This window comes from Triplophysa rosa, linkage group LG12 (assembly GCF_024868665.1).
Source record: "Triplophysa rosa linkage group LG12, Trosa_1v2, whole genome shotgun sequence".
NCBI lineage: Eukaryota > Metazoa > Chordata > Actinopteri > Cypriniformes > Nemacheilidae > Triplophysa > Triplophysa rosa.
The window spans coordinates 5306188-5321309 of record NC_079901.1 but is presented as its reverse complement, the minus strand read 5'-3'; the positions used below and the strand labels follow the sequence as shown (position 1 = coordinate 5321309).

General features: G+C 35.3%; 1 protein-coding gene across 1 annotated transcript; it reads left to right on the top strand.

Moving 5' to 3' along the window:
• The first annotated feature begins 6548 nt into the window (after window positions 1–6548).
• On the top strand, window positions 6549–8581 carry snrpd2 (small nuclear ribonucleoprotein D2 polypeptide). Its single transcript, XM_057348262.1, has 3 exons — window positions 6549–6654; window positions 7081–7260; window positions 8100–8581. Coding segments are annotated over exons 1-3 (357 nt in total). The 5' UTR covers window positions 6549–6652; the 3' UTR covers window positions 8275–8581.
• Window positions 8582–15122: the final 6541 nt, after the last annotated feature.

The window sequence follows — 15122 nt, the reverse complement described above, 5'->3', positions numbered from 1 at the left end:
GTCAGGGTTAAACACACATTTTCTGTCATGGTCTGTGGACCCCCTGAAGTAGCCTTGGCCACCCCCTGGCCACCCCATATATAAAACTCTAGCTCCGCCACTGCATCAGAGGCGCTGGAGCAGGTCGTTGCTAAGAAGAAACAGGTTTGTTTTAATGCTCTCTATGCGGCTAACCGCTGTAATGACGTTGTGGAGAATAGATAATGAAATTCTAAGCTTTACATAGATACCAAACTTCACTGTAAAAAATGATTTTTTGAGTTTGTAAATAAAGCTAGCATTACTTGAGTATGTTTTACAAGCAAGTTGTATTTTGTCTTTCTACTTTAAAATATTGCGTTTAATTCAATGTGTTACTTGAGGTTCCTTTGTAATTATTTGTGCTCTAATACATAAGTAAATTTAAATGAAAATGCCAAGTAATATTGGTGTTTTGTCATTAAATTAAGCGATGTACAAAACTGATGAACGCAAGTAAAATATACTCCACACAGCCATATAATAGCTGCGCATGCGCACTTCGGACATTACAACTGGCGCGAAGAGCCTGAGGAAAGCTTGCGCAACGAAACATTTTTTCATTCAGTTGTAGTTAATAGTTAGTGAGAATTGCTCAAAAGTCGCTCAAGAGTTCGGCTAATTTTAACACCATGGACATTCTCCAGTAGAGTAAGAATTTCACGATTTGCAAGGCCCTGTCTGAAATATTGCTCTATGTGTCTAAAATCCGTGAATCACCACAATGCTGATCAAGCAGACTGCACATAAAACATAACGACATACGATCAAAAGCACATAGCAGCATAGCAGACATGTGCATGTGCAGATTAAGCCAATATTACGAGAAAGTCAGTATGAGAAAGTTTCTCAAAATAATGATTTAGTAAGTCAAAATTTAGACTCAACATCTCATTTTTATGAGATAGTTTCTCATTATTATGAGTTACTAAGTCGAAATTTCGACTTAGTTTCTCATTATTATGAGATACTGAGGCATTATTATGAGTTACTAAGTCATTATTATGAATTACTAAGTCATTATTATGAGCTACTAAGTCATTATTATGAGTTACTAAGTCATTATTATGAGATACTAAGTCATTATTATGAGATACTAAGTCGAAATTTCGACTTAGTTTCTCATTATTATGAGATACTAAGTCATAATAATGACTTATAAAATCTAAAAAAAATTCCCAACCCTGGCGGAAACGGGCTTCCATAGGATTAAACTATGGTAAGTCATTAAATGTTTTTTTTTAAAATTCATGTAGTAACGTTTGCAGCATAGTGCAGCGTTAATAAACTTTATTTTCGCTGGTTTGTTTGAGTTTGAGTTCTTGTTATTGAGTCTCGGTATTGCTAACATTTCTGGACAACGTTTGCAAACACGGTTGTTTTTTATTATGCACATGGATAATAGAATTAACGTGATGCTAAGTTAAGCTATTAATATGTTGAGTGTTCAGTTTGTTAAACGTAGTGCCAAGTCTCGTATGTCTAACATTACGTAACTTAGACAAATAACTTAACCATGTAATGCATATTCATCAAGTTAAATCAAGTTTATGCTCCGTATATAACCAATATGATATTGATAATCTTGCCTGCTGTATGTGAGTGTTAACTTACCCTTAGCTAACTCTGCCTTAGCTAGCTCTGAACTGGCATTGTTGTTACAGATAGAATGGTGGATCTTGAACTAATTTGTTCTAACATTTAAAAATTGGTATAACGTTAGCAGAGCAGTGCAGTGTTGGCTTGCTCACCGGGAGACTGCATTTATTTATTTATTTATTCATTTATTTATTAGATATTATTTATTATAATGATCTTGCTTGGTCTATAAACACCATGCACTGTGCTGTGTTTTACCTTTCTGTGTTTTTCTTATTTGCTCCTGTAAAGCTGCTTTGGAACAATGCACATTGTGAAAAGCGCTATATAAATAAAATTGAATTGAATTGAATTGAATAGCCTATGTTCAATGCATTAAGGTCAATAAGTTCATTTGAATTATTAATGACAAATAATCTAATTGTGGCATTAACATCCATGTTCATCTGTTCCACAGGTATTGGACTCACCATTCTCACCAATAAAACATTTTTAACTGATGTCAGAGGAAATGTGAAGGTGGTTTAATGGATCTGAATTGATTTATTTGATTACCTTTTTTTATATGTTTCTCTGTTTTTTAAATAAGTTGTTAAATATTTGAATTACATTGAATAAAAGTATTTTTGTGAAATACCTGTCAGCGTCAGATACATTTTACTTAACACATATTAATACCTCATATATGATTTCAAGTAATATTTACAAAAAACAAACAAGTAAAGACTACTGAGGAAAAGAAAACTAGGACTCTTGCTAAGAAATATTAAGTATATTTAGAAGCATTACTTAAATAAAACTTACAAACAAAGGATGAGTAAAATTTACTTGACCCCATACTTGGTAATTTCTACTAAAAACTACTTATACATGGGTTTAGCCTTTACTTGGACAGTTCTGATCAATTTACTAACATTTCCTGAGTGAAAAACGTTTCCTAGCTTTTTTCAAGTAAACTTCACTCCAAAAATTTTTCAGTGTTGAGTGGGTATGAGCGGGAAGTATTGTGTAATTTCTGAGCAGTTTTTGAACACAAACAAGATATATTTTACATGTATTGAGCACTGTTATTCACCACAGTTATAAATGCACTTGATAAAATACCTAAAAAGTATTAATAATATTCATAGGAACATTAGTACATGGATGGGTTGATCTGAAATCACATTTAATAAGAATGATTACATATAAGTAGTTTTATGATGATGATTTGATTATCTGAAGATGAATTGATGATTTAATGATACAATCTGTACCTGTAACCAATGATTGTTCATAAAAATGCACTTAATGTCACTTTAAGCACGTTTAAAGCACATTTGAGCACAATGTAACAAGGTAAAATCCAGTGATGTTTTTAGAGGCCTAAAGTTTGAAGCATGTTGCTCTCTCTGAAACTTGGGGACTTTCCACTGTTTAAAAGTAACCATGATCACGCACGTATGCCAAGGTGTGTTTGGTGGTCTCGTATGTGACCATGGCTTGTTTGGTGGTCTTGTGTGGTAACCATTGTATGCAAATTATTTTAAAAATGAGGTAATTGTCAGTGTACCACCATTAGATACGTACCTTGTTGCCTGGGACTTATTGGTGGCAGACAATCGATAATCGGTTAATAAAAAATTAGAGATAACAGGAAAGTACCTGATTGGTTTTAGAAGAGACCACCTGTCAGAAGTTTTACTATAACTATAGACTGGAAAACACTTGGTTTTTAGATGACTTGGAACATCTCACTTTGTTTGGCTCGAGCAAATAAAGTTAACTCCTTGACACCTGGACCTTCTTTGTCTGAGAGATTTTTTGAACTACAAGACTGATATTTTCACCACAACAGAAGCAGCAAGTGAAGTTTGTAAGCGTGTTTCTGGCCATTTTTGTTAGTAATCTAGCTGCATCCACTCACAAAAATAAAGTTTTGATATATTTACCTTTGTACATTTACAGAATATCTTCACGGAACATGATCTTTACTTACAGTAATGTCCTGATGATTTTTGGCATTAAAGAAAAATCAATCATTTTGACATACTCAGTGTTTTGTTGGCTTTTGCCACAAATATTCCTGTGCTGCTTAAGACTGGTTTTGTGGTCCAGGGTCACATATAACTGTGAACTCTGTCTCACCTCACTATAACACCTGATACAAAAAAAGTAGAAAACACAGATGCCACCCAAGACAGGCCTCTGAAGCATTTTCAGACAATGAGAGCTTTATGAAGACATGACATTATATCAGGCCCTGTCTCTCACACACACAGGTGATTGCGGTTAATAGACAAACATTGATGTCTTCAAGCACAGGGCACTGTAACCTTATGAGAAAACCGTTGAAAAACTAGTCTTTGATGCAGAAGATAACCACAATATATGATCGCTGAGTAATCACAAAAAGTGTCTGCAGGTGAATGAAAAAGAGAAAGAGAGTGAAACAGAAGTGAAGAGACGCCTAAAGGCTGTTGCAAGCTGATACTTTCTTCCTTGAATTTGTGTAATAAAAAACATCCTCTCTTTGACAGCAATTCCCACATCTCTCAGTCACACCATGTATAGGCCGCAAAATAAACAGAATATAAATCACAACTTTTTGATCATGTGCTCCCCACATGATGTCCTGAGGCAGGAACAGTACGTGTCCAAAAAACTGCTGGTAAGACCGCACGCGCGCACACACACTCTGTCAATCTATAACAATATTTTTCAGTTATGACATAAAATTACGTTCAACTAACAAACGTTTCCTCCATGATCAAAGGTATGTTTACAGTTTTTTACAATAGGATATTTCTCAATACTTAAGTCACTTTCTAACAACTATTCGGTACAGACCACTGATCTAAATGACTGGATTGCTCATGACGTCATTACACTGAAGCTACCGCTCCACCATGTTGGTATGCGTTCTATTGAATTAATAGAGAGTTATCACATATTAATGATAAAACAGTTACTTACCAGTCCCCGTTTTTATATCTAAAGTCTCACGGTACATTCTTACAACGGAAATGTCTTAAGCATGTAAATGGTTATAAAATATAAAATAAGGTTATTCAGTCAATTACATTGAGTTACTTCAACCCAAAAATTGTTGTAAACCAATTAACACTAGGGATGTAACAATACTATTGACATCGTGTTATCGCAATAGCAAAATTGTCTCAATATTACAGTGGTCACATGACTATATGAAACGATAGGTCTTCCGGGCTTAACATAGAGATTGTTCGAAAAAAATAATAGATGTTACCTTTGGCAAAGTCCATCTGGTGCAATTATTTTATTTTATAAAAGATTTTTAGGTAATTTGACCCATCTCATACTATAACTCATACCTCTAAGCAACAGTTATGATTAGAGGATAAAGAAAATAGTATGCTTATGGCACATTTCCAACTCATCATTTGTCATTTTAAATATTGCAGTAAATATCGTACAGTGCACGGACTATATACTGAGGTATTACCGTACAATGAGATTTTGATATTGTTACATCCCTAATTAACACCGATTTTACAGGCCGGACGTCAAGCTTACACTTTTTCTCTTGGTTAGACTCCATGCTCTGGTTTCTTTTTGTAGGAAGGCTCTAAAGATGCTCTGTGGAAGTTAAGAGGAAAACATTCTGAAAGGAAGGAAGTGAGTTTGAGGCCTCAAAACACAAGCTCATGTACCTGAAGCTCAGTGTACATTTCCTTACCATAGCTGAGCTTTGTAAACCAATTCCACAGACACGATCTTCCATTCTCCACACTATAGGGTGCGATTATCCCCGGCAAACTCACCACCCTGTGAAATCACATGGGTGGGATTCTGGTCTGCGGGCGCCCGCCTGTCTCTAAGCAGTAAGCCAATCCCCTTGAGTCTTAGCGTTGCACAGACACACATCTTTGTCTCTCACAAACTCGCTCCATCATACTGCCGTCTTCCCTGTCAGTCATGACACATAACAAAGAGATGTCTGTTTGGTCTACAGACCTGACCTGCTGCCCCATGAATATTACCCCACACTGCAGCTAAGAGGCCAGGCACATTCTTCTGTTATCTGTACATGAATACTTCAATACCAACAGATCGCCTGATCAGACTACTACACTTCAAGACACCAAAAGATTACAGAAACAAAACATTCAAAGCATGTTTTAAATGTTTTAAAACGAATCTCAACCATTAAAACCCATAATAACTAGAAAAGGAAAAAGAAAATTCTTAGAAAAAGTTTTCATTGAATTGTTGACAAAAACGTTCTTTTCCCACTGTTATTGCCCAAGAAAAAGATGCATGTCATTTGTCACATATACTCATCAATCATGAAAAAATAAAAAAGTAAGATATATCATTATTTTGTCCAACAGAAATTGTAATTCTAGCTTAAAACAATACGCAACAGCGTGGCGGCCATGTGACAACTAACCTGGCTTATACAGTTTTAGGTTTTTTTTCCGCTGTTGGGATTTTAAGAATATTTCTGTAGCCTACAGTTTGACACAGCTGTGGAAATGATGTAGGCATATAATAAGAAAAATCTATTTACAAAATGTAGTTCCTATTTTTAAAATGTAATCGTGTATAAATAAAGCGATAAAATGATGTTTCATTGTTTTTGAACAGTAGCAAAAAAATCGAAATAAAAAATAAGAATAAAAGCGTGACAACAAACTATATACAATTTTTTTATTATTATTACATTATAAATTAATCAATAATTATTGTAGTAGCGTGTAAATGCAATAACATACAAATAAATAAAAATGACTTGTTTATAACAAAACATGTAACTTATAATATAGGTTTATAATTTATAATATTTATAATTTGCTTTTTAATAATGTAAACATGGTTTCTTAATACAATTCTATACACGTTAACATAAAATTGATAAATGTATCGATTCTGTCTTGGCGCGTGAACCCGGAAGTTGTTCTGCGTGAGGTAATCTCGACCCGGAAGTGATATTAACGTTGTGGAAACGTGATTCGAGCGGCAGTTCTGCTGTTGTACGTTTGAGCAAATTTGAGAAGCCGAAACTTGTTCAAACATGTAAGTTCACTGATTTTTAACTATAGATTATGGCGGATATTGTAGTCGGACGTTACAGCATTGAAATACTGCATGTGTGTTTTAAATTCAGCGATTGAAATGTAATTTGGTCACACTAATGCTAATGTTAGCACACAATGAACCGTCTTTCATACCGTTCTTTATGAGTTTGTTGCCTAAATCAATAGAAATTAAAGGTTTTTCGCTTTATCAATCAAAGTGTTCTTTTTTGTGGACAAAATAATTAAAGTTGTGCTTTTTTTGGTGTCTTAGTATGTAACGTTAGCAGTGTCTTTGTTTTGAAACGCACGAACTGTTGTAATCCACCTCTTGTGTACAGCGATAATCACTATTACCAGTGAACATAATTTTGCAGTGTAAACTCTAGGTTTCATCACGGCATTATAATTGTGTTGTCTCTTTTAGGAGTTTGTTAAACAAGCCCAAGTCTGAGATGACTCCAGAGGAGCTCCAGAAAAGAGAGGAGGAAGAGTTTAACACCGGCCCCCTTTCTGTCCTCACACAGTCTGTGAAGAATAACACACAAGTTCTTATCAACTGCAGAAATAACAAGAAGCTTCTGGGCAGAGTCAAGGCATTTGACAGGTATGTATTAAATGAGCAACCTACTGTTCATTTTATGTCCAATTCCTCCAAGGCAGAACTGTGTTAGTATTTCTAAAATATTTTGGTTAGGGTTTTGTTCTAAACCCCTATCGATACATGTTAAAAGTCTATTGTTAATTCAACACGCACTGTTCAGTCTCTTTTCAAACATTTGGTTGCTCATTTTACACGTATGTACCATAGTTTATACTATTATGCTATCTAGATATTTGTTTATTAAGTGCAACTGAGTTGTGCTGTGAGTTCTTTGCAGTGTACACTGTTAAAAAAAGATCACAAACCTTATCTAAAGGGATACTTCACCCAAAAATGAAAATTCTGTCATCATTTACTCACCTTCGAGTTGTTCCAAATTTTTATACATTTATTTGTATGATGAACACAGAAAGATATTCGGAAGAATGCTTATAACCAAACAGATCTTGCCACCCCATTGACTGCCATAGTAGGACAAATTACTTTATCATTTTTTGTTTGCTCTGTTGAACACAAAAGACATTTTGAAAAATGTTGGACAGCAAACAGTTCTAGGTCACCTTTGACTACCATTGTATTTTTCCTACTATGGTAGTCAGTGGGAGGCAAAATCTGTCTGGTTATAAGCATTCTTCCAAATATCTTTCTCTGTGTTCATTAGAACAAAGACATGTATACAGATTTGGTACAACTCGAAGGTGAGTAAATGATGACAGAATTTCATTTTTTGGGTGAAGTATCCCTTTAAAAGCGAGGAGGGCAAAAAAAAGAACACACGGCATCTAAAAATCATATTTTGCATAGTTTTGTTTCTTCACTTTCTCTTTTCTCTAAATTTGCAGGCATTGTAACATGGTGCTAGAAAATGTTAAAGAGATGTGGACCGAGGTGCCCAAGAGTGGGAAAGGCAAGAAGAAGTCCAAGCCAGTAAATAAGGATCGCTACATCTCAAAGATGTTTCTGAGAGGTGATTCGGTCATTGTTGTTTTGAGGAACCCACTTATCACGGGGAAATAGGCTTGATGCCTGAAACCTCAGTTCTAGTACAGGCACCCTCCTGGGACGCTCGACTCTGATTGACTTGTATTAGACCATTCAAGAAGCAAATTCTTTTATACTCGAAACAGTACACGTTTGCCACATTTGCCTTGTGCAGTGTCACGTGAAAGATACTCATGAAAGCTTGTCTGTTGCCTGGGCTGAAATATGACAAAATTTTCCATCTGTATTTTTGTTTGTTTGTTTTCAAGCTGTCATAGAAATGTACTATTGTTTAGTCGTGCGGGAATTGTTTTCTAAATAAAGTTTTGGTTATTCAAACCTTTATAAACCTGTTTCTTGATGATTTCACAGCTTAAATTTACAGCTAAACGAAATAGTTTTCATCTGTCAAAAGTTTCACATTGCTGTTTGGCCTCATTCTCTTTTACTGTCTGGTGACCCCCTCCCCTCATCTGATTGTCGTTTGGTAGAGTCCCCTGGCAGCAGCTTGGGTGTCAGTGTAGATTTCAGCAGGCAGCACTCAATAAGTGACAAACTGCCGTTTAAAGGTTTCTGCATTATTAATGTGACCAGATGTGCTGACTGTCACTTCACACCGCTGCCCTCCACTGTGGGCTTCACTGACCCCTCGTACTTAGTGCTTTTTTAAAGAATCAGAAGAATTAAAAACATTTATTTATTTATAATGTAGTTTTAATAGAAGGTTTGAAAGTTTCTGCTGCAGAGTGTTGGTAGTAAATAACTTGGATTACTTTTCTTTTTTTACTAATGGACTAAAGGGTTATTTCAGGACCTGACCTGAGAGGACAGTCTCAGGAAATCACTCAGTCAGGTTGCTTAAATATTCAGTGGGTTTGTGAAAATTCGTCACTGGATCAGTTTGTGTCATTGCATTCCAATAGGATCAGATTTATTCTATTTGGTCATTTATTTTGAATGTGTTTTAATACAAAACTGGACACAACAAAAACTCACTACACATTTTTGTATGAATTATATAAATTATTAACAATTATACTTTTTATACTTATTAAGTATTAATATGATGAATTTCTCCTTTATGGCTCGTTGAGGATTGTACTTTTCTCAGCAACCACACCATGCTCTAACAAACTATAAACATCCTTCACTATTGTGGTGAGTTTTTCAATATATATACTATATACATATTGTTTTGGATCTACAGTGTCTTGAGAGATTGACTATACAATAAAGTGGCAGAGAAAGGATGTTTTTTATATTTAGGAAGTAAAAATGTTCTCAATTAAGTTTTCGTTTGATAGTCATTTAAAATGATTTAAGACTTTTTTTAAGACTCCTGTGTTCATGTCAGAGTAGTCCTGAACCTGAAGGCACTCTAGTTTTCCCTGTCCAACAGCGGATCACATATCCAGCAGTAGTCTTTCCTGCCCTGGGCCGCTGCACCTGGAGACTGTGTGTGGCAAGCCTGAGGGTCTGTGAATGCTAAGGTGATGCTTCTATACCTGAGATCTTATCATGAGCTGGTGTCAAATTTGAGCTGGTGATTTAAAGGCAAAGGTGTGCAATGTTTTGTCATGTTTGGGGTCATTTTGTGGTGAACTCTACTGAACCATGGTTTGTTTATACAATGATATTTAAAACAAAAATACTCATCTCTCTCAGGATGACATGAAAAACAGTTTTTCCTCATTGTGTATTTGCATCTGTGTTATTAGTAAGAATAAATTTGCTGGACAGCATATTTATTGTTCCCTTAATGCATTATATTTTAAAGGAGTATGCCTACTTCGAAATTTCCCCCCATTCACTTTCCACAGTAGGAATAAAAATTACTATGGAAAGTGAATGGGGGTCAAATTTGGAAGTGAACTAGACCTTTAAAAAAACCACCCAAATAACACAATCTAATCGATGACCCAAAAGCACAGTTAACTCTTAAAATCACTACATTTTTTCCACCATTGAGTTGTTATGATAAATGGGATAGGAAATACATGGGAAGTGCAAGTTTTCTTTACTAAAACACATTATGGTAACCATGGTATTTCTGCCAAAATACAAGGAGATTTCAGATGAAATAAGTTCCTCTCAAGGCCACACAGGTGTCCTGACAGCTGTAGTTCTTTACATGGACATGTTTCATGTTTGACAGAAACAGTTCAAATGCTTTGATTTAGTCTTGAGCATATAAATTGTTAAATTATTTCACAAACTTGCTATTATGAAAAATCTTGCATTTTTGTTGAAATGCACTTAAACATGTTGTAAAGTAGGGCCTATATATGAAGAGTTTCTTTACAAAATGATATAACTCCGTTTTTAAACATTTTCAAAAATCACGTTTTTTATTACATTCCAATTAATACAAATCAAACTGCGGTTTGAAAAAAAAAATACAGCTAACTAACAAAATAAAAAACATGATTTTTGAAATTTTTTAATCTCTTTTGGAAACAAACTCTTCACACAAGGCCATCAATGTGGATCAAATTTAGATTTATTATTTCAGATGTTAATATTTGTATTGCAATTTAAAGGTTATATTTTTAACAACAAAAACTATATGACACTGAATTAAACAAGAAATGAGAATTTTATCATTTCAAATATGGTTACATAAATAATTGTGCAAATGATAGAAAGCGTTCATAATGTTGGATATGAAGGATATTTAACATTTTGTCTTATTAGTGCAAAGGAAAAAAACGCGTACTGGGTGAGGCCAATTTATGCTCAGAATTTTTTTTTTAAGAAATGTGGTCCAGAATCGTTCGTGGCATACTTAAAATGTACAAATTATTTTATAAGGTTAAAACTATTTTTATATTATCATTAAATAATACTATTTCTGCTTAATCAAATAAAGTTTAGTCTGTTTTCATCATTGATGTGCTGCTTAACCATCAGCCTGCAACATCTGAGGTAGGCTTTCATTTCTATTCAGTAAATATTCCCATATGTCCCTTCATACATCTTCATATCGCCTAGATAAAATATCAATCTCACCAGATCGTAAAGGTTAGTTTACTTTTATCACAATATCCCACTAGATACTTTATTTAATTTTAAGATACTCTATACTTGTAAGCGGATGTTTATGTTTTTATGATGTCTATGTTATGGAAAATTGTAAGAATCGGCAATTTAAGATTTAACTTCTTTGTTTATTGCGAATTACTTTAAAGGGGTTTCCTACTATCGCCACATTTTTACTCCATCTTAATGGCGACCCCACCCATTGTTTGTCTTAATTTACAATTCGTTTCTATAACGTCCCTCTTAATTCCTCTCTGAACAATTACTCAGTTTATTTCTATCCTGCTCAGTGAAAAACTGTCAATTTCCTGCCATTCCCGTGCAAGTGTATACAGAGCATTTCTGCCAATCATATTTTTGACAAATGATTTTAAAGTGTGAAATTGCAGTCCATTTCAGATTTCTGTTCTCTTCCTTTTTCTTTGAGTGTGTGATATGAACTTGAATAAGTTTGTTTGGGGTGACAGCTCTTGGCAGGAGAGCGCTATGTTTTATTCAGCACGTTGAGGTGATAAGAGGGGAAGTGTGATTACGATAGCGATCGGTCACGCCTCGATACTATACAGTCTCCCCCGCGCGCGCAACGCGATACTGCCGCACAGAGCGCGGGGCCATCGATCGCTCGCGCGCGAGGTAACTCTACACGCCGCAGTTTGTTTCCAAGCAGCATCACAGGCGCGAGATCAGGAGCACACTGAAGAGCCAGAGGTGACAGGACACTTCACATTAACAAACTGCCCTTAAACTCTGCTGCTCGCTCACCCTCACCCGACTCTCACCCACTGCCCGCACAACTGATCCTGTGCGCACAGCCTCTCGCTATCGTTCTGTTTGTGTAGTAGGCTATTCTACATGTTTTTTTGGAATGTCATACCCATTTCCGTCACTTTATTAAATATTATGGACTGATTTAGAGTAAGACAAACGAGATCCTATCCCATGACAGACTGCACAATCAATTATAGCCTATAGGACTATGCCCGGCGGTTTCTATTCGTTTACGGCGTGTGTGATTTGTGTGACTATGTGATAGTAAAACAGTCAAAAACACATACGTTTTTTTTGTTTACTTTCCCACTAAAATGTATGTCACTTACTGAGAAATGTTGTCATTAAGGAACTAGATTTGGTTAATTAAAACAGTTGCCGAAAATAGAATATTTCCTTTACATTTAGGCTTTTATTCGCTGTTCTCCAAAGAACACAAGGAAATTTCAAAAATCAAAGCAAAAGTGAATCAACCTGAAATAATGATGAACTCATTTGTAGAGATGAATGATCTAAGATCTTCAGCATTTTGGAGGTCATATGAGCAGGGAATTATTGCTCCAAGAAGGATCTAAAAGTAACTTAATTCTAGGTGTCCTTAAATATTAATGAATTAATACGATTTATATCCAAACTAGATAGTCGTTAAAGGAGCTGTTTGAAGCGATCAGACCTCATATTATTAATAATATACTAAACAAACGTTGCAGTTTTAGATGTTATTTGCATTAGGTGTTGCGGGGTGACAATTAAGTCCCATTTGCCTCATCCTGGTATTGTTTAGACTTGAAACAATGAATAAAATAAATTATAAAATTAGCCTAGTTAAAAGGTCTGAGGTTCTATGCATTGCCTTTCGAAGTGCAGATTTTTTTATTGCTTGACTTGGATCATTTAAATGAAATTAATTCTTAAAATGAACAATTATGGCTACTAAAATATGGTTTGATAGACTTGTATCATAATCCATAAATACTTTACTAAAACAAATGTAATATTACTTTTTAATATAAAAAATATAATAAATAATGAATATACAGCTCTTTACTGTCTCCTGATCTCCTGAAATATACAGTATTGAGAGGTTTATTCCCGTAGCTATACATTCAACAACAACACTGCCTCTGAGACATATCTGACAACTCCTGGGCCCCAAAACAGGATAAAATGAAGTATCAAATGTTTTAATTGCACTTACAGTGATAACGCCTGGTTATTTTTTGACCCAGTTTTTTTTATATGATCTCACTAACGTCCAAATTACAGGTTGAAACTGACATTTCTGGTGCAAAAGAATGTATCTTACTTACACCCCCACCTGCTGGTAAACACGAACATTACCGTCACTAAAACTTCTGTCAAAGTACATCCAAAGACTGTCCACTAGGTGTCCTATAATAACCACGAATAATGTGAATTCACCATTTATTTGAAAATGAATTTGTAAAAATAACTTTTAAAGAGAAAAAGGGGTGTTTTTGGATGCATATTTTGTGTCAACAGAGATAACGCGATCAGATTGCTTAAACACAAGCTACTATTAGTTGTCTGCCTATGACAAACATACACATGGCTTTTTCATTTAAAATTGCACTTTATAATACATTGCTCTGTTTTCACTTTCAATACAGTCTTAAACGTGTCACAAAATTCAACAAGATTGTAGAGGAATGTTATAGACCACAGCAGAGTCCGAGCTTCTGCTATATCTTGTGTTTTCTGAACAAGGTCTGAGGAAACTGTGCCATGAGACAGAGCCAGAATGGGAGTATGTAAAAGTGGCTCAGCGGAGGAGGGGTGAGCCTAAAATTACAACTCACTGGTTTCCTTTTAGATAACATGCTTACAAGGCAGTCAGATGCAAAACATATTATACACGCACAAACACACCACAGATGCTTTTGTTTTGATAGTTGATGCCCTCTTTTTCGGATGTTTTCGCCTCTAAACCAATAAAAAAATCAAATGCGTCACTGAGCAAAATCTGATTATGTAATTATCAAAGGATTACATAATTACGTGAAAAATCTTTTTTACGTCTGTAAAGCAAACTATGTTTTTTAGACACATTCATATCCGTTTTTGCATTTGACTTTGAAGATTTTATTTAATTAGGCTTCCAAAACATTAATTGAGACAAAATGTACTATGGCCCAATCCCAATTCTATTTTCTACCCCTTCGCCTACCCCTCGCCCCTTGAAACAAAGTGGCAAGGGGAAGGGCTAAAAATTTTCCGCCAAGAAATGGGACACCACTACTACACTGTTATACGTCATCATATACGTCGTTGCTAGCTTGTTACGTCAGAGGACATGCGCCAATGCACCGGGTATATGACCAAAAAATATTTTCTAATATCGTGCAATCAGTGCTGGCCGCGATTTTTTTTGCAAACTTTAAAAGAACAATCACCGTAAATACCAACACAAGATTGAATGTAACATACAAAAAATGAAAAATTGTCATAAAAATCCTTATTAATGGCAAAAATTACTTCCATTTATGGGTCTGCTTGCTCAAGTGAGCATGTTGGAAATTTCTCTTTGCCCTTCGTTTGAAGCGAGGTCCCGAAAAATCTTCGTTTGAAGGGCTATCTGGCCCTTCCCCTTACCCCTACCCCTCTAAACAAAAGAGAATTGAGACACCCCTACCCCTTCACGTGAACGCGCCAAACGGAGGGGTAGGGGAAATTGTAGGGGTAGAATTGGGATTGGGCCTATATGTGCCGGGGGGTGGATTACGTAGGGTTTCGATTTTTTAACAAGAATCTAAAAATGTATAGGTCTATGATGAGGAAGAGGTCAGTTAACAATTTTTAACTAATCTATAGACTATACCACTTTAAGACACATCGTCACTTTTGAACACTTTAAGTGGCTCATAAAGATGATGCCAAACGCATAAATCTGTTCGTTGTCGTATATTATTGTGATACTTATATATAAAATGGTATTTGGATAAGTACTTTGAAGAATTCTGTGGTTCCTTTCTGACACTAAAAACACAGTAGCCTATATACTACATACTGTAACTATCAGGCAAATGCAAGGGCAGGGACCAAAAACCAGTGTGACA